General features: G+C 41.7%; 1 protein-coding gene across 2 annotated transcripts in view; it reads right to left on the reverse strand.

The window, feature by feature from the left end:
- Positions 1-2638: 2638 nt before the first annotated feature.
- The window catches only part of Oma1 (OMA1 zinc metallopeptidase), a 58289-nt gene continuing 34096 nt past the window's right edge, over positions 2639-26831 (reverse strand). For both annotated transcript variants that reach the window (XM_041652458.1, XM_041652457.1), the window contains exons 8-9: positions 16516-16665; positions 2639-3109 (exon numbers count right to left, since the gene is read on the reverse strand). In XM_041652458.1, coding sequence (XP_041508392.1) covers positions 2909-3109; positions 16516-16665 — 351 coding nt within the window. In that variant the 3' untranslated portion in view covers positions 2639-2908. The remainder of the gene's footprint in view (positions 3110-16515; positions 16666-26831) is intronic.

Below are 26831 nucleotides of genomic sequence, written 5' to 3' on the forward strand. Positions count from 1 at the left end.
GTCTTATGCTCAGAGCTCTCGACTATGCTGAATGCCTTACGTGCGTCTCTCATAGAATAGTTTCATCAGAACCTGAGTATTGCTGTGCTCATTATACAAATGAAGAAATGAGGGCTCAAAAATGTCTTAGGACCCACCTAATGGGTGTCAGATAAAATTTTCACAACGTATAGTTCTTTCTTCTTTAAATAATAATCTTTTGAACAAATGATTTATTTTGATCATATAAGAGAAATAAAATACTAACTGAATGCCCATAATGTGCATTCATATTATAGGTTTAAACATATAGTAGCAAATACATCTGGAGTGTAGGAGAACTAAGTTTGTGTGTTGGATCTATTGTTTCCATGATCCCAACAGCTGAGCTAACTGCCCAACATGCTATATTTACAGGAAAAGCACCAACAGTAACAGGAGAAGTTTTACAATGGAAATACATAACACTTTTAAGAACTTGAATACATCTTATCATCAACTGCTAAGAGACTCCAGAACATCCAGAGGTGAAATCAAACGTGTCTTTGTTTGATCCCATAGTTAAAAGACTTTCGCATCTACTAAAAGACGTTATCTTTAATTTACCCATGCTTTTTCTGACAAGCGACACTTTGTAGGCATGTCTGAGAAGTCTGAACAATACGATTAGCTTTGCCAGAGGGACAGAAGACAACAGAAGACTAGGGACTTCAGTATCCTCTCTTTTCAGGAACTCTCCAGGAAAGTCAAACGGTATGCTTTGCTGTTTACCTGTGGGTGACACTCTCCAAACGTCTCTACACATTACGGGGTGCCTCTTACAAAACTCCAGTCACCAGTAGCACAAAGAAAGGCAACGTGGATAAGAGCTACTGTGCAACTCCCCTTGCTACTGCTGTTTCGTGTGCAGATCAAGAAATCCTCTATAAACAAAACATTACAAGGTCAGAAAAACACAAATAGGCTGGCACTTGTCTTCATGACAACTGGGCATTTTGTCTAAGTATCACGTTACATTCCAAGTGAGATTTCACAAGCTTTGGGGTTGGGGACCTGCTCTGCCACTCTCCTTTACCCCGAGTTTCTCATGATGACCGACCGAAGGATCTAAGAAGACTCAGAAAACCATCCTGCAGACAACACGGTGGTTTTATAGGTGTAAGATGTTCACCTATATCGAAGCAAACAGATGTAGAGAATGCAATTTGTTCCTTGTCCTTTTATAGCTTTGCCTTTGGTACGTGAGAGTTGAGCAAATGAACAAACTGGTAACCAGAGATATAATTTTGTTCCTTCTGGGTAGGAGACACCGGGCACATTATTAAGCCTCTCCAAGCCCATTTATAAACATAAAATGAAAATCAAACTTGCCTCATATGATTGTGTAACAACTGAAAATAAAAAGGGCTCTGCTCAGGGGCTAGAAAGAAGCCTCCATAGGTAAGAACACTTCCTGCCCCTTCAGAGGACCCAGGTTCAGTTCTCAGAACCCATGTCAGGTGCTCATCACCACCTGCAACCCCAGTTCTAGGATCTGACACCCTTTCTGGCCTCCTTGGTCATCACATGCACTTGTGTATGTATGTATGTATGTATGTATGTATGTATGTGTGTATGTATTATATATATATATAATATATATAATACACACACACACTTACTTAAGGAAAAATAAAACAACAGATCTTTTAAGGGCTCAGCTCCTAGAGAGCAGTTACTCTCTATATAAAGAATTTCCTTTTACTTCCAGTTCTCCAGCAAAGCACCATTTAATATGTGCTGTGGTTTGAAAGGAAATGGCCCCTAAGGGTTGGCATTATTAAGAGGTGTGGTCTTATTGGAGGAAGTTGTACACTATCAGGGTAGGCTTTGAGGTCTCTTGCTCAAGCTTCTGCCGGTATGACACTCAGACCATTTCCTGTTGCCTACAAGATATAGAACTCTCAGCAACTTCTCCAGCACCACATCTGCCTGCATGCTACCATGTTCCTCCATGATGATAATGGGCAGAACATCAGAAATGAAGGCTGCCAGCTCAATTAAATGTTTTTCTTTAAAAGAGTTGCTGTAGTCATGGTATCTCTTCACAGCAACAGAAACCCTCACTAAGACAACGTGTTTCAAGAAAACCATTCCTTTAAAAGAAAGCCTAAGGCTACCAACCTTGCAGCATAAATAAAACTGCTAAATAACTCATGTTTTAAAATCTACTTCCATTCCCACACAACATGGTCACCAACCTCTGGCTTCACCAGGGATGCTCCTGGAGCACCTGTTCCCATGTCTTTCCACAGCACCTGGCCATCAGCCAGCAAGAGAATGAAGGCAACGCTCACTCCTGCCTCTCTAGATACTGACAGCATGAAGACCCCTTTTTCCCCCTACTACACTGCTTACTAGATCACCTGAACCTCAAACAGCCCTTCCTGTGCCTCTGAACAGAATAGTGTCTAACATCCATCTGGAGGTATTTCCTTTGGGAGTTACTCCCTTCTCCACACACCCCAACACCCAGTGCAGTCCATCACTTCAGACTACCAGTTACCCATTACATAACCACCCAGACTCCAAAACCTGCCGCAGCCTGAGCAGGAAGATTTTAAAATAATTACTACACTCAGAGTATGTATCCACTAGGGGCCCGACTTCCAAATCTAAAGCAGATATGGATGACAGTAAGATGCATAATATAAATTTATTCTGTGACATTTTCCTCATTGTAAGTATTTTAAAATAGATTAAAATACATTGATACTTCATAAAAGATACAAATCTAGAAAAATTCCGATATCTGTAATATGCATGGCTTGACCATGAATATCCATTTCCTGTTCGTTGAGAACATCATTTCTAAGAGCGGCACGAAAATGATGAGGATTGTTGTCTTCTTCACACCCCAAGTCTCATACATTTTAGTTCAGCTTGTCGTTCATTTCTCAACCATGTACGTCAGTGGTATCTGCTCCTGCTTCTGAATGAGGGGAGCATCCGGTTTCTGTTTCTTAACAGTGATGTTGAGGTCCTCTTTCTCTGAGTCTTCAAGAAAATGCTTCATGGTAAGCTGGAACAGCAGCCGAGGGTCTGGTCCAGAGAGGGGTGGGCAATTACAGACCTCCCGAAGTTTGAGAGCCTACGAGGAAGAATACAATGTAGTTCCTCACATGGTCTGCACAAGACAACCAAAAGTAAAAGAACATGTCTGCGTGTTTACATAGACGTCAACTCAAGTATATCACGTGAAGAAGAACCACAGGTGAGTCTGTCATCGCTCTCCAGGATCTGATCCAGTGACCATCATTTTGAAGGCAGCAGTTGTCTGTGTAACAACAGCCACAGGGCGAGCTAACAGGTCCCCAAGAGAGCAAACAGCTGATCACCCTTAGCAGATACTGAGAACAACGCCATATTAACAAGGCTCTGAAGTTCCTATAAGAGACTGTTTTCGCCGGGCGGTGGTGGCGCACGCCTTTAATCCCAGCACTCGGGAGGCAGAGGCAGGCGGATCTCTGTGAGTTCGAGGCCAGCCTGGTCTACAAGAGCTAGTTCCAGGACAGGAACCAAAAGCTACGGAGAAACCCTGTCTCGAAAAATAAAAAAAAAAAAAAAAAAAAAAAAAAAAAAAAAAAAAGAGAGAGACTGTTTTCAACACAAGAAAAATAATAGAGCATCCATGACTGAACCCACTGAATAAAAACAGCAACAACAAAGTTGCTCACAGCTGTGACCTTCCAGGATGGCATAGATGCTAATGACAGAGACGGAGCAGAAAATCAAACTCACAACAGTTTTTAACTCTAGGGAGAATAAAATGTTGTGGGGAAAGGAAGAGTAATTATAACGCGCTGTGTAACTCGGTTGTAACTGTTGTTTATAGTTGAAAATACCAAATCTTGAATCAACTCAAATCACAATTTAATCATTTGGGAAAGAAGAGAGCAGCATGTGTGTGCATGTGTGCGGCCCACCAGGGGTGAAAAGAAGGCTAGATCTAGTTCTCTGCAGTGGGGAATAAATAGAAGGCTTAAAAGTGGAGCATTAGGGAACAGCAACAGAAGCATGCATTTTCATACGCTGGGAAAACCCAAAACAGCGTGTGACTGCATAGAGTCACTATCAAACAGAGGGCAGTCTCAGAGTGCTACTGCACACAACCAGCCCCCAAATGACCTCACTCTGTAGAGGACAGACGGAAAGAAAGATAAACAGGCATGGGATGTTTATGGGTAGAGGAATAAACCTCTGTATTCTATAGGTTGGATGTATACCACACCACGTGTCCAAAGCTACAGAATGCACAGAACCATGGATAAAGTGGGCATGGAAGGGGATGCCTATAACTGCATCACTTAGGAGGGAGACTCAGAAAGATCAGAATTCCAGGGTTATCCTCAACTACAGAATATGTGTGAAGCCAGCCTGCGATACATGAGACCTTGTCTTGAATAATTCTTTTATATATCTAAAGTTTCACAAATATTAAAAAAAAATCTATTCCTTTTCTTAAAAAGTTGGCTTGGAAATAAAAAGGCTGTAATGTTTGCTTTTGTCTAGTATGCTTTTATGCTAATGAATTTTGTACCACATACTTCTTTGAATGGCCTTTGTACTAAGTATATGCACTTTGGGAATGTTTGATCTCTTTCCTTAACTGCTAGAAAAACTATTCTTAATAAGATGTCCTATTACTGTTTCCTTGCATGTGGACTGTTGCATTCTACTTCTTCTCAAGAAAAATTATATTATATATCATATATATATATATATAAATTCTCTAGAATAGAAAGGCTTACTTAATATATTGATAAAATATTTTCTAGACTTTTGGCTTTCTTTCTATATATTCTATTACATTTCAATGTGCTAACATCTTTTTTCTTTTATAAATTCAATTCTGTCATAGTAAATAAATCTTGATATTTCTTCAAAAGTGAGAATTTTTCCCATGTGCACCTAGAATATGCCTCTCACTGTCTTTATTTTCTGTTTAAATCTATGTATTGCATATAACATGCACTTCATAAATGCAGGCTAGACTTTAAACTATGAGTAATCATTTTAATAAGTCCTGTAAAAATATTATGAAGAGTCTACAATGTATAAGAAAATGGAAAGATAATCTAATAACTAGAAAATACAGTACCAAGAATCCTGAGGAAGACTGAAGGTCTGCATGAAAGCAAGCCACCTTAAAGATTCCAAAGTGTCACGAGATCAACAAGTGTTGCTCTGTGCAGTAATTTACAAACATTATCGAAGCTTCTGTCTTAAGGCAAACCACTTTTTATTAGGAAAGTGTCAAGAGGTGAGGAGGGGAAAGGAGGCAGGGCCTTACCACAGACACATGGGTTCATAAAACATACATTTGAAGGGTCTGCTAACCTAACAATGTATGGAGAAAAGCAACGGTTAGATTTTCCTCTAAGCAAGGTCACCTGGTCAGAATTGAGGCAAAGACTCCTAAGCACACTGTTATTTCTACATCCCCAGTTCTTGTGAGCATCTTTTTGTCACTGATAACTATGATTTCCTACAGCTAATATCGTCTACGCATTGAAAGCATTATTCATTTCTACTGCAGAACGTCTGTTTTTGTCTGTTGTTTTCTATTGTTATCTAGCCTTGGTCACTTAAGTATTCACTAGGTATCTCAGAAGCCATGTAATCACCAGAGAGACCACAGAGAACAGGGGCCACATGGTAGAAGACAATCAACAGGAACTAAGACCATTCTAGTTTGAGAAGGGAGAATGTCTGCACGGGAGACAGGCTAGTTGATACTGAGGGAGCAGAAAAAGCCCCTTCGGGAAGGTGACGTCTGGAACAGAGAAATCCACAACTGGGGGGAGGGGTCCAGAAGGAAGAAACAAGCCTGGTGTGAAACGACTAGAACCAAGGAAAACTGTGGAGCAAAACAGGCAGTGATCGGAAGACTACAGGACTGAGCTAGAGAGTTTTATCATCATCACATAAACTAGAGTCACCTGGGAAGAGGGAACCTCAACTGAGGCATGGCATCCATCCAATTAGCCTGTGGGTGTGGATGTGGGGCACTTCTTGACTAATGATTGACATGGGAAGGTCCAGCCCACTGTGGACAGAACCATTCCTGGACTATATAAGCAAGCAAGCTGAATGAGCCATAATAAGCCAGTAAGCAGCGTTCCCCTGAAGTCTCTGTTTCAGTCCCTGACCCCAGCCAGGTTCCTGCCTTGGCTCCTTCAGTGATGGCTGTGACCTGTCTAAATAAAACCATCCGGCCCCCAAACTCATTTTGGCCAATGTTTCATCACAGCAACAGAAAGTAACTAGAACAGGGTAGATTCTCATTCTAAGTTACATGAGAAAACTCTAGAAAGTTCTAGGCAAGAAAATAACATGTAAAAGACAATTCTTGTACGTTGCAAATAGGCCATTAATGGAAATAATGGACTAGGGAGAGAGGTTCGGGAACTAGGAGACAATGGTGACTTGTTCTAAGCAGTGGCCATGGTGAGGGTCCACGGAGATTCCTAATGCACACCGGAGGAAACAAAGACTGTTGTGGACAGGATGCAGAAGAACAGGAGAGAGAAATCAGTCAGGACTGCATTTTAGCCCTCGTGTGCCTTCAAGATGCCACCTATGGATGTGAGGACAATTTGTTTGCTTGTGATAAATAATAATTGTGATATACACTGACTTGTTTGCTAATTAATGATCCCAACTCATAAATTTTAAAAGACTTTTTAATCAAATTGCTGAAACAAAACCATTTGTGCTCATAAAATGAGACAGACAGTTGATGTCCCTTTTTATATTTTGATGCTAGAATTAATAAGCCACTAAGAAATTGTTCTCTGTGCTTGTGGACAAAGTCGCCACAGTAAAGCCCCATTATGGCTCAGAGCCCTTGTCTTGGTTAATTTTCTGTGACTATATAGGTTCCTAAAATAAATTTTATTTGACTTACTGACACCCTACTTCTTTCCAACACTAGCCTACGGAGGTTCATTCTAGCTTCCTGCCATTCTTACACTTAGCTGCGTCTACTGTAACAGCCCATACAGAAACATACACATACACACAACACCACATAAGCATACACACAACACCGCATAAACATACACACAAAACTGCAAAAATATACACATACACGCAACACCACATAAGCATACACACAACACCGCATAAACATACACACAACACCACATAAACATACACATACACACAACACCACACAAATAAACACATACACACAATACCACATAAACATAACATACACACAACACCACATAAACATACACATACACACAACACCACACAAACATACACATACACACAATACCACATAAACATAACATACACACAACACCACATAAACATACTCATACACACAACACCACACAGTTTTTGAAACCAGCTTTCATGTCTATATACACATTCTAATTATTTCTGAATTTAACCTGAGCTACTACTAACTAATATCATTTGGCTAAAATGCCTCACCAAATATTTGCCTTATTTCTATTATTTTAACATTAATAATAATGAAAATTATATGTGTCTATGGAAATGGAAGCAAACTATGTCTGGTAAGAAGCCGTCATTTATTGCCCTATGTGTAAATCTGTTTTATAACTAGTGTGTTTCTGTTGACTATGATCTTATTTATCAGCCCCAGGATGGCTGAAGGATGGCTAAAGAGCAGTGGGAGGAGAAAGGGAGGCAGAGGGGAAGGGAGAGACAAAGGATGGATGGATCCTTTCCAAAGACTTAGAGGTCTACTGACAGAAGGAAGACAGCCACAGGCATCAGGTCAAAACCCGAGTCTGCTGGAGGGAATCATTTTCTGAACCCTGACAACACTTTGCAGGTTTGAGAAATGCCAGAGTAAACAGCTGTTTCTTTGGACCTGCACAGTCCAATGAACTCACAGAATTTATGGCCACTCCGTTTGGAGTCAGCTCCCAACTCCTGGATTAGATAAAAACCCAGGCTCAATTCCCTCAGTAGAACTCCAGCTGGGCTAGCAGAGCCTGTGCTCCTCGTCCGCAAGACTACACAGAGGCCTTGGGTTTGTCATGCTTACATCTCGCACAGGACTTCTTACATTATGGTTGCTAAATTGTCCTTTCCACTAGTTGTGACATTTTACCATGTTCCTCATTAATTAATGAGTTAAATAAATCTAAGGTATGTTTACTAAATATTTATACAAATCAGTTACACATCAAAATATTTATCTTTCAAATCATTTATTTTTACAAACTACAATGGAAATTGAAGTCTGACTTATTTTTGAAATGGTCAAAAGTTATGAGGTAAGTAACTGAGAACTTCCAGTAAATAAACTAAACTAGCAGGCTGCTTTGACATAGGTAGATTGTTCTCAGGGATCATAAGTAAGGCTAAGGTTTCTGAACAAAACTCTTTAGCCAACCCCTCCTACCAGAATGATGAAATCCTAGCCAGGCAGTGTAGCACAGGCCTAGAACCCCAGCACTCAGAGAGCTGGGAAAACTGCCAAGTTCAAGGTCAGCCCCAGCTACAAAGTGAAGCTCCAAACACAAAGCAAACACAGAAGAGGAAGTCTTGTTATCTGTCCCAACACAGATGAATTTGAAGGGCACAGTGTGATCTCACGTGGGGAACTGGAGGGCATGGTGACCACCAGAGCAGAGAAGAGATGGGGAGATGCTGGCCAGGGACAACCTTTCAGTGGGATGAAAGGAGGAAGTGCTGAGTACCACTGTGTAGCAGATGGCACACATAACCAGTAACAGTGTACACCTGAAACAGCCACGATGTGGACATAAGCTGTCACCCTCCAAAGCTGTGAGGTGACGGATCTGCTTGTTAGCTTGACCTGACACTCCACGATGTGTACAAACATCATGCATCTTGTTATATTCCATAAAAACATTTCAAAAGGTTAAAAAGGCATGAGCAATGAGCGCTCAAGTATTTTGTTTTTTAAAGGTTCCGGCTACATTTATTTCCAGTAACAACTGAAGTACGAACCAGCTGCTGGCATATACTGGGATCTTTCTACACATCAAGTGAGACGGAAATTATTTATACGTGACATATAAATGGTAACTAAGTGAAAGGAGAAAGGAGAAAAAATAATGCCAGAATGGCTTTGTGATTAGATTAAAAGAGCCCACTGGAAACAGAGAGCAAGACATTTCGGGGGCCACCTCCATTTTAAACACACACCATTACTCCTTCTTGCCTTAGCCTTCAAAGTAATTTTTTCTAACAGTCCATTCACTTAGTCATAATGTTGTTTCTTAAGGTTCTAGACAACATTAGTGCCGGGCTTCCTGGCTTTTTAAGGATTCAGAGGCCGATTCAATTACAGTAGCTGCTGCTTGCTTCCTCAACACTCTCCACGTCAGACCAAATGAGATTCAGCAAGGTGAGCAGTGTATGTTTTTACACATGGCCAACAATGACATTTCATGGTAATTCTAAACACTTATATTCTCTGCTCATGAGATGCACAATATTAATGATTTATTCATTTGTTTTATCCAATTACAAATGCATAAGAATGATTTACACATGAGTTCAAATTCCCAGCTGCCTGAAAGTTTAAAGGATTAAAAATAAAATGAGGTTAAAATGAATGCATTTACAGCCTGCTACCAACTGATTCTCGTGCCTAGAGATGGAATGTTGTTTACAATTAAAATACTTAGAAACAAATCCTATTCAAATTATGATTATAATTACATAACCTTAACAGCGATTCCAAATTAAATGTTTTCTAGTTCTTCTATGATTGCCCACCCTGTCACCCTCATGTAGAGCGATGGCAGCGAGAAAGAAAACCAGCAGGAACACAGAGAAAACCAACCCGAAAGATTTGATTTTAAAATAAACCTTTCAACAAAATTTCTGTTATTCACACTGATTCATATTTTATACTTAAATAAGGTATTTCTTTCAAGGACAAATTATGATGTACATAAACTCAAAGTCTAAACGGCATAACTGTAATTCTGAAGCTCAAGCTATGAAACATCAACAGGTTGACATAACATCTGTTCTGCAGTTTTTCACCCAAGTTGGTATGGTAACCAAAATATGTGGAATATGTTTCCTAAATCTAACTGATTATTTCAAGTAAATAAAATTATATCATATCAGCTAACCAACAACAAATAATATTATTACTACAAACCTATATTTATCACTTTCATGTACTAGTGGATATTAACATGATTAACTAAGCATTTATACATGTTGTTTTCCCCCCAGAATTCACACTAATAAAATAGTAAGTGCATTTTTCCCCTCAATTTGATGGTGCTATCTTGACTCAAAAACAAAATAAGAAGCCAGTGTGGTGGCACTCGCCTTTAACACCAGCACTGGGGAGGGAGGAAAGTGGATCTCTGAGTTTGAGGCCAGCCTGATCTACATAGCGAGTTCCAAGATACCCAGGACTACATAGAGAGATCCTAGATCAAAAACCAAACAAAACAAGGAAGGGAATAGTTTGTTCTCTGAACAATATGATGTCAAATTCCTCCAGAATAAAGCAAGTGAACAAGTCAGGACATCGTGTCTCCAGTCTCTGTTCAGGGCCCTCCATTAAGATCTTACCTTGGAGCAAATTCAGAGACCTCACTGGGATCATTTACTCTAGCCATCATACTTTAGTTTGTTTGTTAAACCAATGAGCATGTGTGTATGCAATGTGTGCATGTGTGCACGTGTATGTGCGTGTACGTGTGTGTTCATGAATGCAGACAGAGGGATCTATCTGGAAGACAAAGGGCATTCCCAGTGTTGATCCTCACCTAATTTAAAAAGGGCCTCTTCTAGTTCAGTGCTGAGTACACCAGAATAGCTGGCCTGAGTTTCTGGGGATTCTCCTGTCTCTGCCTCCAAATCACTGGAGCAGTGCTGGGACTGCAGACTATGCTCAGCTTTACACAGGTTCTGAAGGTCCAAACTCGCAGTTTCGTTCTTCTATAGCCAACAGCTGACCCACTGAACCATCTCTCCAACCCTAGCTACTCCATTTCCACTGCCTTTCCAACAACCCTCCCACTCTGCTCACATATTAGCCGCCCCCAAGAATCAGTTGTTTTCCCAGAAACTCCTATTTCAGAGTCTTAGCCCCCAGTATGTACATAGTTGGGAACAGAGGCTACAAGAAGGTAATTAAGGATAAATTAGGCTAATAAGTACGAGATCCTTACCCAACAGGACTAGAGTCTTTACAAAGAGAGACTACAACAGCCTCACCTCTCACATCTCCCCTGCTGTCCAACTCCTTCACTAGAGACTGGGCTTGATGAGGGTGAGGGTGGATGAGGGTGAGGGTGGATGAAGATGAGGATGAGGGTGGATGAGGGTGAGGATGGATGAGGGTGAGGATGAGGGTGGATGAGGATGAGGGTGGATGAGGGTGAGGGTGGATGAGGGTGAGGATGAGGGTGGATGAGGATGAGGGTGAGGATGAAGGTGGATGAGGGTGAGGATGAAGGTGGATGAGGGTGAGGGTGGATGAGGGTGAGGGTGGATGAGGGTGAGGGTGGATGAGGGTGAGGATGAGGGTGGATGAGGATGAGGGTGGATAAGGGTGAGGATGGATAAGGGTGAGGATGGATGAGGGTGGATGAGGGTGAGGATAAGGGTGGATGAGGGTGAGGATGAGGGTGGATAAGGGTGAGGATAAGGGTGGATGAGGGTGAGGATAAGGGTGGATGAGGGTGAGAATGAGGGTGGATGAGGGTGAGGATGGATGAGGGTGAGGATGAGGGTGGATGAGGGTAAGGATGAGGGTGGATGAGGGTAAGGATGAGGGTGAGGGTGGATGAGGGTGAGGGTGGATGAGGGTGAGGATGGATGAGGGTGAGGATGAGGATGGATGAGGGTGAGGATGAGGGTGGATGAGGGTGAGGATGAGGGTGGATGAGGGTGAGGATGAGGGTGGATGAGGGTGAGGATGAGGGTGGATGAGGGTGAGGATGGATGAGGGTGAGGATGAGGGTGGATGAGGGTGAGGATGGATGAGGGTGAGGATGGATGAGGGTGGATGAGGGTGAGGATGAGGGTGGATGAGGGTGAGGATGAGGGTGGATGAGGGTGAGGATGAGGGTGAGGATGAGGGTGGATGAGGGTGAAGATGGATGAGGGTGAGGGTGGATGAGGGTGAGGGTGGATGAGGGTGAGGATGGATGAGGGTGAGGGTGGATGAGGGTGAGGATGGATGAGGGTGAGGATGAGGGTGGATGAGGGTGAGGATGGATGAGGGTGAGGATGAGGGTCGATGAGGGTGAGGATGAGGGTAGATGAGGGTAAGGATGAGGGTGAGGGTGGATGAGGGTGAGGGTGGATGAGGGTGAGGATGGATGAGGGTGAGGATGAGGATGGATGAGGGTGAGGATGAGGGTGGATGAGGGTGAGGATGAGGGTGGATGAGGGTGAGGATGGATGAGGGTGAGGATGAGGGTGAGGATGGATGAGGGTGAGGATGAGGGTGGATGAGGGTGAGGATGGATGAGGGTAAGGATGAGGGTGAGGATGGATGAGGGTAAGGATGAGGGTGAGGATGGATGAGGGTGGATGAGGGTGAGGGTGGATGAGGGTGAGGGTGGATGAGGGTGAGGATGAGGATGGATGAGGGTGAGGGTGGATAAGGGTGAGGGTGAGGGTGGATGAAGGTGAGGATGAGGGTGAGGATGGATGAGGGTAAGGATGAGGGTGAGGGTGGATGAGGGTGAGGGTGGATGAGGGTGAGGATGGATGAGGGTGAGGGTGAGGGTGAGGGTGGATAAGGGTGAGGATGAGGGTGGATGAGGGTGAGGATGAGGGTGGATGAGGGTGAGGGTGAGGATGGATGAGGGTGAGGATGAGGGTGAGAATGGATGAGGGTAAGGATGAGGGTGAGGGTGGATGAGGGTAAGGATGAGGGTGAGGATGGATGAGGGTAAGGATGAGGGTGAGGGTGGATGAGGGTAAGGATGAGGGTGAGGGTGGATGAGGGTGAGGGTGGATGAGGGTGAGGGTGAGGGTGGATGAGGGTGGATAAGGGTGAGGGTGGAAGAGGGTGAGGGTAAGAGTGGATGAGGGTGAGGGTGGATGAGGGTTAGGGTGGATGAGGGTGAACACGTCTATGCTATTCCTATCACTTACAAGACCTACAGCATAGTTAATCAAGACCTAAGTCATAGTTATTCAACATCAACATCAACACAATGATTCAAATTCAACATTTAATACATCTTTAATGTTGATAAATTATATCAAGAAATAATATATTTCATAATGGCATTCTAAGAATCTGATAAAATAGATATAATCCTTAGCACTTGAAATTAAATGTTAAAGTCATGAAAATTTATGTTCCCATCACAGAACCACAAGGTCTTGCTCTCTTGGTTTTTTTCCCCAAACATCTGAATCGCAGCTGGTTCTGTCCTCTCTCTGAGGAAGCACAGAGGACCTCTACTGTGAATAACCCACCCTTCACCTTGTTCTCTATTCAGTTCCTAGGTGAACTTAAAAGATTTCACCAGTTCTACTAGCTCTGCAGGGCGCCACTGAAAACACTGTGTCTGCTGCAAAACATTTTGAGCACCAGTGCCCTGGAACTTAGAAATGTGTCTGACTATCCAACTGTCAGGGGACAGAAGCCTTACTAAATTCAACCCTGTACACATTTAAGAAAAATAACCCAAGTAAATAAGAATGTAGTCTTGCCAGGTCATGATGGCACACACCATCAGTTCCAGCACTCAGGAGGCAGAGGTAGGTGAGTTCGAGGCCAGTCTGGTCTACAGAGCGAGTTCCAGGACAGCCAAGGCTGTTACTCAGTAAAACTCTGTCTCAAAAAAACAAAACAAGAAAAAAAGAAAAAGAATGTAGTCTTTAGTGGTGTGTAGGAACACATCTTCCATACATGGCTGCTTTCTTCCATTATAGAATCAGACATAGGAGAGCAGCCCATTCCAATCTTTATGACTGTGTGTTCTAATTAACAGTATACCCTTGTACTAACTATCATTCTCGCTTCAACCACTGAATTATTCCCAATGTTGTAGTAGAGTTTTATTGCTTTCAAATTGAATTTAATCACTTGGGGGAAAAATATAAGAAATTTACCTGCAGTTTTCAAATTAAATTTCTGTACTGGGATGGTTTATTTTTAGAAAAAAAAAAAAAAAAGATCTCCCCTGCTTTCCTTCCTCACTGGCTCCCAAATAACATTTGTTTCTCCAGCCATGTTCCCTGTGCTCTCTAATCAACTCCTTCCTGTGTCACAGACCTCCCTCAAACACATCTTTTTTTTTACCTGTCTTAAGATCCTCAGGGATTTGATGGAATGACAGCTTCAGAATTTAGGGTAGGCTTCAAATCACAGCTGGCTGGTAGAATCTGTTATCTCGTTTTAACAAGCCACACAGTTTAGAATTAAACTGAGTTAAAATGAAAAGAACTTGTGTGTGTCATGACTTTAGAGACAAGTCACAAGCTCCCCAGGGCCTCTAACATCTGGGGTCTTTGCTGGCCCTCAGTATAAACAATTACGGGAGAAACACATTACTACCCAGTTTAGGTGAGCAGTACTACAGATTACATCAGGTAAGCGTCACTACTATTTTTGCTATGTTTTTCCTTCATGTTAAGGATCTAAATAAGATTTGATTTAGATAAAAGGTGCTAACCAACCAATGTTTGTGTCTCTCAGACTTCACATGCTGAAAATCCTAATACCCAGGTGATAGCCGTATAAAATGAGGCCTTTGAAGTGTGATCAGAGTGTAAAGGTCAATCCCAATGGGATCAGTGCCTCATTAAAAGATGTTCTATTCCTAGCATAGTGACCCATGCCTACAGTCCCAACACTGGGGAAACTGACATAGGAAGAGCTCAAGTTCAAGAACACCTTCTTTGAAGCAAATGGTTTGCTCCAGAGTGAGGGCTGACTTAAAATACAATGATAAATAAACAAAGGATGGATGGATGGACGTATGGATGGACAGATGGATGGATGGGTGGATGGATGGACAGATGGACAAACTGACTCCAAAGCCTACGATTCCTACTTCACCATGTAAGGTTATACTAGGAGACAGCCATCTATCAAGTGGAAACTGGATCCTTACAAGACATCAATCTTGATCTAAGATTTCCCTGTTTCTGAATTTACAAACAAATCCCCACTGTTTCTAAGCCACACAGAGATGGAAGTGTAGCTCAGTTGGTAGAGTTCCTGCACAGCATGCATGAAGCCTGTGCTGGATCCCAGGACTGTACAAACCAGGCGGAGTAGCACAGGGGCTACACTCAGCACTCTGAGCTCAAGGTCAGCCTCAAAGTTCAAGGTCAGCCTGTACACAAAAGGTCAAAGTCAGCCTAGGCTCATATAGCTATCTCAGACAAACAAAAAAAAAAATTGACCAGAGCCAGCCATGAGAGAGCACATCTTTAAACCTAGCACCTAGGAGGTGAAGGCAGAAACAGGGGATCTCTGTGAATTCTAGGCCAGGCTTGTCTACACAGTAAGTTCAAAGTCACCCAGGGCTATGCAGTGTGACCTTGGCTCAAAAACAAACAAACGAAAACTACAAATCAAAACTAGAGTTGATACCCATTTAATCCAAAACTTATATATAGCTTATTAACAGACATTTTAAAACAAATTATAACCAACATATTGAAAAAAGTTGTTTCCTTTTCCCTTTTTGCTTATTCTTTGAGACAGGGTCTCATGTAGCCCATGTTGACCTCAAACTCACTGTGGAGCTGGGGTTGACCTAGAACTCCTGATTTTCCTGTCTCTACCGCCCAAGCGCTGGTATGTCTAGTGTGTATCATCACAGTTTATGGGGTGCTAGAGACGAAATCAGGCGTTTTCAGTAGGCTAGGCAAGCACCCACCAACTGAACTATATTTCCAGGCCCAACTAAAGTTTTAAAATACTACCAAATTAGTTACAAAGTCAGACACTAAAGAGTTAGACCTTCACATTGAAAAATCTCAGCTGTACATAGCAATCCCACAAGTGATGTGGGATTCCCCTCTGTATGCTGTGAATACCATTGGTTAATAAAGGTCAGGGCAGAATAGAGGTAGATGGTGGGGGTGACTAAATTGAATGCTGGGAGAAAGAAGATGGAGTCAAGGAGAAGCCATGTAGCCCCGCCAGAGACAGATACCGGACAGAACCTTGCCAGTAAGCCACAGCCACATGGCAATACACAGATTAACAGAAATGGGTCAATTTAAGATATGGGCTAGCTATAAAGACATGTAAGCTATTGGCCAAACAGTATTGCAAATAATATAGTTTCTGAGTGATTATTTCAGGGCTGAGCAGCGGGAACAAACCTACTATACCCAAGACTTGTGGGTAAATAGGGCTTTCCTTTTCAGTCCAACTCTGTGAAAGCCAATAATCAATCATTATAGTAATGAAAATAATTGCACATTAAAACTCACTTTTTCTATACTTTAAAAGTGCTAACTCACTGATGATCTGGGCTAGCTCACCTGTAGTCTGGGCTAACTCACCCGTGGTCTGGGCTAGCTTACCTGTGGTATAAGTCTGTCCAAGTGCTCAGCTCGGTTCCCATGAGAAGGGTGTGTTGACAGCCACTCTGGCAACTTTGGGTAGCCATAAAGACGCTCCGAAAACTCCATCTGCTGCCAAAATACTGAGCTGGCTCTTACGTCCACACATGCCTAAACACAGAATCAAAAAGGCATACAATGAGCTGAGTTACCACAACTTTAAAAACAAATAACTCAGCCAGGTATCCAAAGGGCTGAGAAAGACGAGGTAGGAGAGGGAGAGGGAAGGGGAGAGAGAGAAAAGGAAAACACATTTAAGTTTACTTTTGTGTCACTATATGTTTTGAAAATATTCTACTTTTTATCATCATTTTAATGAAAGAATCTGTTCACCACTTAAAAGAAGGAATCCTCACGCTGGGAACCACACTCAACAGTAGAGTAGCATACCTAGCAGATACTAGGCTCTGGGTTTGCTCCCAGGGTTGCAAACAGAATGAAGAGAAGAGCACAGCTCACACAACATAACACTGCATCAACACAAGCCTGACTCCTAGCCTGCAAACATTTTCAGAACGGCTGACACTGGAAACACATAGTAAGGGGAAAATCTTCCACATCAATTAACTTTTCTACTAAAAATAATCTGCACTTAAGAAACTTTACACCTAATGATACACTGAGAAAAAAAATGAACAAACATGTAGAAAATAGTACACTTAAGGTATATCAATCTGTCCAATTTTCTCAACTACATGAAAAAATATATTTAGGCCATCCTAAACACACTATTTTTAAAGGATGCATATGGATCTAGTATACGTATGCAAACTCATATCCACACCCTTGAATACACAGAACACCGTGGAAGGCTACATAAGAACTGTTAATGGTGGTAGCTCTAGCAGCATAATTCAAGTATTTGAGTGGGAAGGAAGTAAGAGTTTAATTCTGAACTATATTTAAGTATTTGTAATAATAAAAAAAATCTTTTTAAGCTCTCCATACAAGGTCTTGGAGGTTTTTTAGAAGTCTGTTCAATTTTCTTCACATCTTAATTTACTCTTTCTTTAAGAACTAGAAAAATTGTGTTTGTATTTCCTATTTTACTACTGAATAAATTAAGAACTAAATTCTATCAGATTAGTCAAAATGTGGAACCAAAAAGCCTTAAATTGTGTGACTGTGATACCTAAAACATATGACAAATGCCACAGGTTGTGTTGCTGGTTTTATGTGAACTCGACGAGGCTAGAGTCACTTGGGAAAAGGAACCTCAATTGAGAAAATGTCCCAGCCAGACTGTCTTATGGGACAGCCTACGAGGCATTGTCTTGGTTGATGATTTACGTGGATGGGTCCAGTCCCTTATGAGTGGGAGCACCCCTGCGCTGGTGCTCCTGGGTGCTATAAGAAAGCAGGCTGAGCGAACCATGATGAGCAAACCAGTAAACAGCACCCTCCATGGCCTTGGCATCGTTTCTGCATCCAGATTCCTGCCCTGCTTGACTTCCTGCTCCGACTTTCTTCCATGATGACTGTGACCTAGAACTGTAAGCTGCAATAAACCCTTTTCTCCTCAGGTTGCTCTTGGTCAAGGCGTTTATCACAGCAATAGAAACCTAACCAAGACATACACTCAATAGCCAGTCAACATCTATGCTGCCTCCCTGCCCATAAAACACTAATAAGATGTTTTCCAAGGTTGGGAAATAAAGAGGAAGAAATTATCTGAAATTCGTTTTCAATATTCAAATCATTGCAATTCTTTTTCCCCTTCTTCTTCTTCTTCTTCTTCTTCTTCTTCTTCTTCTTCTTCTTCTTCTTCTTCTTCTTCCTCTTCCTCTTCTTCTTCTTCTCTTCTTTTTCTTCTTCTTCTTCTTCCTCTTCCTCCTCCTCCTCCTCCTCCTCCTCCCTTCTTCTTCTTCTTCTTCTTCTTCCTCTTCCTCTTCCTCTTCCTCTTCCACTTTTTCTTCTTTTGGTTTTTCAAGACACAATTTCTCTGTAGTTTTAGAGCTTGTCCAGGAACCATGGATCTAGCTCTTGTAGACCAGACTTGCCTTGAACTCACAGAGATCCACCTGCCCTTGCCTCCTGAGTGCTGGGATAAAAGACATGTACCACCACTGCCCAGCCAGTGTAATTCTTTAAGCACATTAAGGTCTCTAGGTTTAAAAGAACCCAAAAAACAGCAGGACCAATGTGTCAGTGAGCAAAAGTGCTAGCCATAAAGGTCTCACTTCCCAAGTTCGAGGCACAGAACCTGCATAAAAACCCAAATGCAGTGACATCATCTGTAATCCAGACTGCAGACAAGAAAGTCACCTGGAAAGGTGTGGGCCAGCTGGCCTGGAATAGGCAGCACCACAGCAGAAACAAGAGAAACCCTGCTCAGCAAGGAAGACAAAGACAGCTCCTGAAAACTGTCCTCTGATGGCCACAATGTTAGTGCTGCTGTCATGTGTGCCTGTGCGCAAGCACACCTGTGCATGCATACATACACACAAATATATCCCACTAACAGGTATGAACATTCATGGTTATGTATGTCTGAACAAAACAAACACATGACTTTAGGAATTTTTTACCTTACAAATGTTAATCAAAAGAGAAGTAAAATATTACCTGTTCAATCTAAGTAACAAAGTTGAAAGCAATATTTAAAATATTTGATATGTAGAAAAATATGAAAAAATTAGCCCAGTAGATAGCAAAAGCATTTCAAACTACAACAGCTTCGCCCCACTCTGTTTGTCACTAGCTGACCCTGGAGTACATCGAAGAACACTGAAGCAGACGTCAGTAGGAAGACACAAGTATAACCAAGAAGAAAATAAAATCATTGGGTTTGGATGTATCTCAGCTGGTAGACCCTGAGTTTTATCCCCAGAACCTCTTACTAGACACAGTGACCATACCTGTAATCCTACATTTTGGGAAGCTGACAGGATGTCAAAAGTTCAAAGTCATCCTTAGTTACAGACCCAATTTGAGGCTAGCCTGAACTACATGAGACCCTATATTAAAAATAAAACAGAACAAAGAATATCAGAGCACTTTGAAAAGAAACTGACAGGTTACAATAATGGACGTCAAAGAAATGAAGACCTACAAAATGTCTGACAATTGAATTCAGAATAACACTCACAAAGAAAATAATTCGAAGAACTATAAAAAATAATAAAATTCAGTTAACAATTCAGATAAATACTGGGAAATCTAACAGTGATAATCTTTAAAAAATATTGGAAATTAAAAATACTATGACTAAAATTAAAAACTTAATAAAAATCTTCAATGAAACTCTACTGGACATAAAAAGAGTAAGCTGAAAGATAGAACATTTGAAATTATGTAAAGGAAGAAGAATGACAAAGAATATCTGTGTAAATTATGGGTCATCAAGAGAGCAAACACTCACATCACAGAAGCTATAGAAAGAGGAAGGAGGACCAAAAAGAACTTGGAAATGACGCTAGGAACTTCCAGATGTCATTACCCAGAGACAGGAGGTACAGATGTCATCAGTCAAATTCAACCCAAAAGAGAGCATACTATGACACATAATGCTCAAACTCAAAGGAAGAAACAGTCCAAGAGTAACAAAAGATAAGAGACACCTCTCTTTAAAAGGCTGTTTCAACACCTTCAACACCGCCTATCAGGAGACTTCTCAGCAGAAACCTTGCAGCTAGCAGAGAAGGGGATGCTGAAATATTCCAGTGATAAAGAGATAATCGCCAACCGAAAGGCTTTTCCCTGCAAAGCTGTCCTTGATAGATGAGGGAGAACTGAACTTTCTGAGACAAAAAACTAGAAGAATGGGGTGTGGTGGCTTGCACCTAAAACCCTACCTAGGAGGTGGAAAGAGGGAGAGCGCACAGTGAGTCCACACTGCCTCAAAGGCAATGTTCATGGCCACCAGCCCCACCCTCCAGGAATCGCCAAGGAAGCTACTTAGACTGAAATACAAATAGCTGTTGATTATCAGCTTGAAACAAGCTGTTACATAGATACGGCGATCTACTTAAACCTCACAGTAACTATAAAGCAAAACTGTTAGTTGATATACAGAGCAGAAATAGAAAGGACCCCAAGTACACTGTTGCATGGAAACATCCAACCTCAAGCAAGACAGGAATTTTAAGAAGTGACTATAAGACAACCAGAAAATAACAAAACAACAATAATGTGCCCTTTTTAAAAATTCTTATTTATTTACGTGATCTTACGCGTATAAGTGTTGTCTGCATGCATTTATGTGTATCACATGTATGGAACAAAGGACATCAGAAAAGGGTGTAGGCTCCCCTAGAACTGGAATTCCAGGTGGCTTTGAGCCACCATTTGGGTGTTAAGAACTGAACCAAGGTAGTCTATAAGAGCAACAAATGTTCTGACCCACTGAGCCATCTCTCTAGCCCAATAATTAGTTACACCCTACCACTTATTACTCTAGATACAACAGATTCAAATCTCTAATTCATGAAAAAAAAGTCACTAAATGAAAAACCACTCAACTGTATGCTTCTTACAAGAGACTTACCTCACTTTACAGACTCAAAAACTAAAACTAAGCAGGGTAGCTCAACTTGCAACAGACATAATATAAAAAGAGACAAAGAAGGACATTATACAATAATAAATAGGTCAATTAATCATGCAGAATTAAATAGTTGTAAAAATATATGCATTCCATGGGGATGGAAGTGGGGAAAGGGTGGGATGAGAGGAGGGGAGGCAGTGGGAATGGGGATAGCTGTGTAAAATGAGAAAAGATTGTATTAAAAATTTTTAATAAAATAATATATGCATTCGACATCAAAGCTCCTCTAAATATATAAATATTAAAGGATCTAAAGACAGAAACAAACCACAATATAATAGCAATGGCATCTCTAATACTCAATATTTTCAATAATAAATAGTTAATTCCAATGGAAAATTAGTAAGAAAACACTGGATTTGACTATCACTCTAGACCAGATATAGCCAATAGGTACATGGGGCACTTCATAATGACAGCAATAGAATACACATGCACATGCACACAGACACACACACACAGATAGACACACGCACTTTCTCCAAGGCACAAAGCAAAGCTCAGCAATCTTGGACAGAGACTGAATCTGTGTATAAGTGCTTCTGCACAGCAAACAAAACAGGTAACAATATATGCATGCAATATACCTGACAAGAGATTAATGTCCAAAACAGACAAGGAAAACTTACAACTCCATAGCAAAGGACACTCAATTAAAAATGGGCAAAAGACATAAGAACCTCAAGAACTGCATACAAGTTAATAATGGATGTACGAAAAACTTATCAGTATCACAACACCTTCAAGAACTGCACCCCAGAAACACGTGAGATATTATCTCACACCTGTTAGGAGGCTGATACAAAAAATAACAATAATATGGAAAGATTCAACTCTTATACTTTGTTCACGGAAATGTAAAATGATGAATTGTAGTAAGGAGGAGTGGGCTGCATCCCGCTGCCCAGCTAGCTTAACCCCTGAAATAATCACACAGAAACTGTATTAATTAGACACTGTCTGGCCCATTAGTTCTAACCTCTTACTGGCTAACTCTTACATATTTGTTTAACCCATCTCCATTAATGTGTATCGCCACTTGACTGTGGCTTACCAGTGTGAATCTAACCAGCGTTCTTCTTAGGCAGGAGAAACACGGCCTCTGCCACACTTCCCTTTTTCCCAGCATTCTGTTCTGTCTACTCCGCCCATCTAAGGGCTGCCTATACATTACTACTGACAGTGTGCTTTCCAGCAAGAGATGGAAACAGCCTGAATGCTCACTCAGAGAAGAGTGAGTGAAGATGTGGGGCTGCACACACACACACACACACACACACACACACACACACACACACAAGCAAATACACGCATGTATGCACGCATATATACACACACAATAGCCTTACCCAAGAAGGCAATCCTACCATGTACCACAGCATGGATGAACACTGGGGATGGTAGGTTAGGAAAGATGAGGTAGGCACAGGGCAAATACTGCCTGACTTGGCATACATGAGGCATCTACAGTCGGTAAAGTCAGACACAGGGTAGGGCAGTTATGAGGACGCAGTAGGCTCTAGATACAGCTCTATGACATTGCTCCCAGAGGTCATTCTGCAGTATGCGTTTAAATTTGTAAGTGAGTAGATCTTATGCTAGATATTTTTACCACAAAAGTGGGGAGGGGCAGCAAGAAGGCTCAGTGGGTGACGCCACTTGCCGCTAGCCTGCTGAAATCAATTCAATCCCCAGAAATGAGTGGTGGGAGAAGAGAACTGAAGCCTACAAGTTGTTCTCTGGCCTCCACACACCATGGAACATGCACGCACAAACAGATACATACATAAATAAACAAACAAATTAATAAAACAACACCTAATGAGCTAAAGACGGCTCAGTGGTTAAGAGCACTTGTTGCTCTTCCAGAGGATCCAGATTAGAGTCCCAGCACCCTAAAAGTAGCTCACAACTGTCTGCAATTCCAGTTCCAGGGAATCCAAAGCTCTCTTCTGGACTATGTGGACATAGCACAGACAGGGTACATAGACACATACAGGCAAAACTCAAATACATAAAATATAATTTTAAAAAATCTCCTTTAAAAAAAGACAGGATCTCTCTATGTATCACCTGGCTTTCCTGGAACCTGATCCTAAAGCAGAGTGGCCTAGGACTTACAGAGATCTGCCTGCCTCTTCCTCCAAGTCCACCATCATGTCTGGCATAAAAATCTTTTTTTAAAAACACTATCTAATAAAAGAGCGTGTGGTTACCAAAATTGTGGGTGCACATGAAGAAAAGATAAAGCTCTTTCTAAACCACCTTTCCTTCTTCAAATAGCCAGTGGTGATCAAAGTCCCAGATGTTGGTGGGAAATGCGTCCTAGAATGCTGCAGGACTGGGTAATGTTGAGACCGTAGGGCTTATAACCAGTGAGAAAGGGGTTGAGACCCCATCGTCTTACTTCATTGTGAACTGTAAGCACTGTGTTAACTCCTTTACTGCTCATAACGACCTGACATGGTGAGTGACACTATTTCACATCAATTTACAGAGCAGATGGGGAGAGCAAGGGACTGAGCCACAATCTGAACTCCAGCAGTCAAGAGCCAGTCAGCACCCCAAACCAACAATTCAGTCTCCAAGGCCACCAGATTCACCTCTGAAACTTAATGCTGCAGATCATCAGGATAAAAAGCAGCCCATTCAGAACCCAGAACACATTGCTTCTGTCCTCCTTTCCCTGGGGAGGAGCAGGAGCTTGTGGTGATTACCCAACACTATGGCGGTCCTAAGAGATGGTGCTGTGAATCATAAACAAAGAAGGCTCTAGTCAAGTCCAGGTTAAAGCAATAACATGTGTGAAGATGCAGTAAGAGACATGGACAAGGAATTTATTCTATTTTATAATAAATTCAGCAGGATGTGATATCCATAAGGCACACAGTATCGCCCTTAAAACCTGAACATTTCCCAAAGCCAACACAACACCAAAGAAAGACCAAGCCCTATCCCACCTATGAGTAAAATGTTCCCCGAAAGTACAAACTGAAAAGGGCTCTGGACTTTGTGATTCTCTCCGACTCCTGCCAGCCATCACCCCAAGAAGGGAAAGCCTGATGTTAGAAGTTCAGAGTCTGTTTTGAATGCCAGTAGCACTGTTTATCTAAACCAGATGTCCTGGCATCCCCTCTGTATTGCACAGACATGTGTCGGGCATGAGACAGTATTAGAAAGGACTGCTACAGAGGGGACAAGAACTAGAATACAGTTTGAATGTTATCATATTTGAAGGGAACAAAACACATAACAACGGCCATGTTTCAGAGGCGATGCTGTTCCCAGCAGCCTAGAAGAAAGAAGCCCCACATCCCACATGAACGCACCTCCTCCTGGAGTGGGAAAAACCCACCCTCAGGGAGAGATATGCCACAGTGTCTGAGCTCTCCACTTTCCAGTGTCATCTGTAAAACCAGGCAAATGCCAGGACCTGCCCCTCACAGGCTGAATGAAGAACGACTCACACACCTGCTCAGGACAGGACCCAGCACACAGGAACTCTGACTGAGGCCCGCTGTCAACACTGTCACCTGTGCTGTCCTCAGCATCTACAGGGAGCCAGTTCCCTTGTCTGCATGCATGAGCTCAAGTGTCCCATGCTCGGGACATCTCCTGTCACACTCCCTCGCGTTCTGTAAGTCACTGGTTCCCAACACACTGTTTTTCCAATCAATAATTTCAAACTGCTCTTTCCCAACTGAGTGTGGATAAGATACTTATAGCTAAATCATTCTCAGAATTTGTCAATGAAAAAATTCATTTATCAAAAACACTTGTGTATGCCAAAATGGGATAAATGGGCTCTTGTTACTTTGTGGTTCAATAACTTTAAAGTCCTTGCCCAAGTGTTCTGCATTTTTTGATTACCATTATGTTAGTTCATCAATCAGCAAAGCTGGCAAAGTTTTCAATGAATTTTACACACATTTCTTTCTTGTCTCGTGTAGCTCAGTACCCAATACAACACAGATCACAACAACTACAAATCAAATTAATATTCTCTGTGGGGAATGGGTTCAAAATAAGATTTGGGCATAATGTATGTGTTGTGGAAGTTACTTTATAGCACATCTATGAAATAGAACTTTTTCATTTGATGCTTATTTATTCTTAAATGGCTAACCTAAGAGCCCACACAGTCATCCAAGCACAACACAAAGACAGTTCACTGTGGGAAGACTCAGTACTAACCTGGACAAGGGCCGGGAGTCTTGTTACTAACCAAATATGCTACTAGGGAAATCACGTCAGCACTTTGGACTCTAGTCTCCCTACCTGTAAAAGGAGAAGTTGAGTTAAATTAGCTCCAGTTTTCCTCCCAGGTCCAAAAGCGTATGTTTTTATATTTACATGAAGTTTTAAGTTTGGGTTCTTATTTTCTGATAGAGGATTCTGCTGTTACACACTTCTCTCGCTAGATGGTGCTATGAACATAGCCATTCCGGATCATCCAAAGAAAGCAACAGAGCTTCCAGAAGGGTCCTTAGCAGCTCTGGGGCTGGACAATCCCTCCCAGCGAGGGCTCTCAAACCACACCAGTGTATTTATTATCCTTAGTCCCCACCCACTAAACGAAATAACACATCCACACGTCCCCTGGCTCTGTAATAATCAAAAGCAATCATACATAATGCCCCCCAAGGAGCCTGCCCCCAGTTTAGAAGCATTAAAAGAAAATTAGCTTTCTTTTTTTAGATTTCAGTACAGATACTCAAAAATGAATATAGATGGTTTGGTTGCTTGTGAAATTAAAAAATAAGTCATTTCTAAATGACTGCAAAGTGTCAAAATTTCCTTACAAAGACAAATGAATAAATACATCAATAAAATCAAACAGTCTTTTGTCCAGCTGATTTGAACCATTTATTCCATCTCAGTTTACAGCAGACTACAAGTCAACCACTAATTCTAAATTGACCATCCTAATAATTTTTAATAATAACTCAAAGCTCTCCAAAATGAAACTTTAAACTATAAAAACATAAGCATGTAAAATCAGCTTCTTCACAGTCAATAATATAGAAGAAGCAGAAAGAATCTTTAGGAAAGATGATAGATTCTTGCTTGAAAGTCTCTCAAATATAATTTCATTTAAGTGAATTTTCTATGTTGGGTTTGGGCCTTGATCCTGAATGCTCACGAATCCAATGGGACAACACAGAAGCAACAAATTCACCTCCAGAAACAGTTCCCCTTGACCACACTCTCAAGTCCCAGACAGAAAGGTAATGGCAATTTACAGAAGCCAGGCCAACCATGCAATGTGGGTGTATCTGTTCCTGGGTCAACACCTTTGCTCTCTTTTAATGTGTGACGAAGGAAGCTAAGCTATAATCATAATTATAAAGAAATCTAAGCATAATTTGGCTATGTGATGGGAATTACAGGGCAGGGCTGGGGAGTTTGCTCAACTGCTCACACACATACATAAAAGCACCTGATCTAGCCAGGCGGTGGGGATGCAGCACTCGGGAGGCAGAGGCAGGAGGATCTCTGGGAGTTCGAGGTCAGTTTGGTCTACAAGAGTGAGTTCCAGGACAGGCTCCAAAGCTACAGAGAAACCCTGTCTCAAAAAACAAAAACAAACAAACAAACAAAAAAGCACCTGGTCTATAAATGTCCAAAATAGGGTATAGGGTACAAAGTGTCAGGCACAGGGTACAGGGCAGGGGTACAGAGTACAAGGCCCAGGGTACAGGGCCCAGGGTATAAACCACAAATAGAAACC

The sequence above is a fragment of the Microtus oregoni genome, unplaced genomic scaffold (genome assembly GCF_018167655.1).
Source record: "Microtus oregoni isolate MIOR12 unplaced genomic scaffold, Mior012 000005F_ref0000423, whole genome shotgun sequence".
Classification (NCBI taxonomy): Eukaryota; Metazoa; Chordata; class Mammalia; order Rodentia; family Cricetidae; genus Microtus; species Microtus oregoni.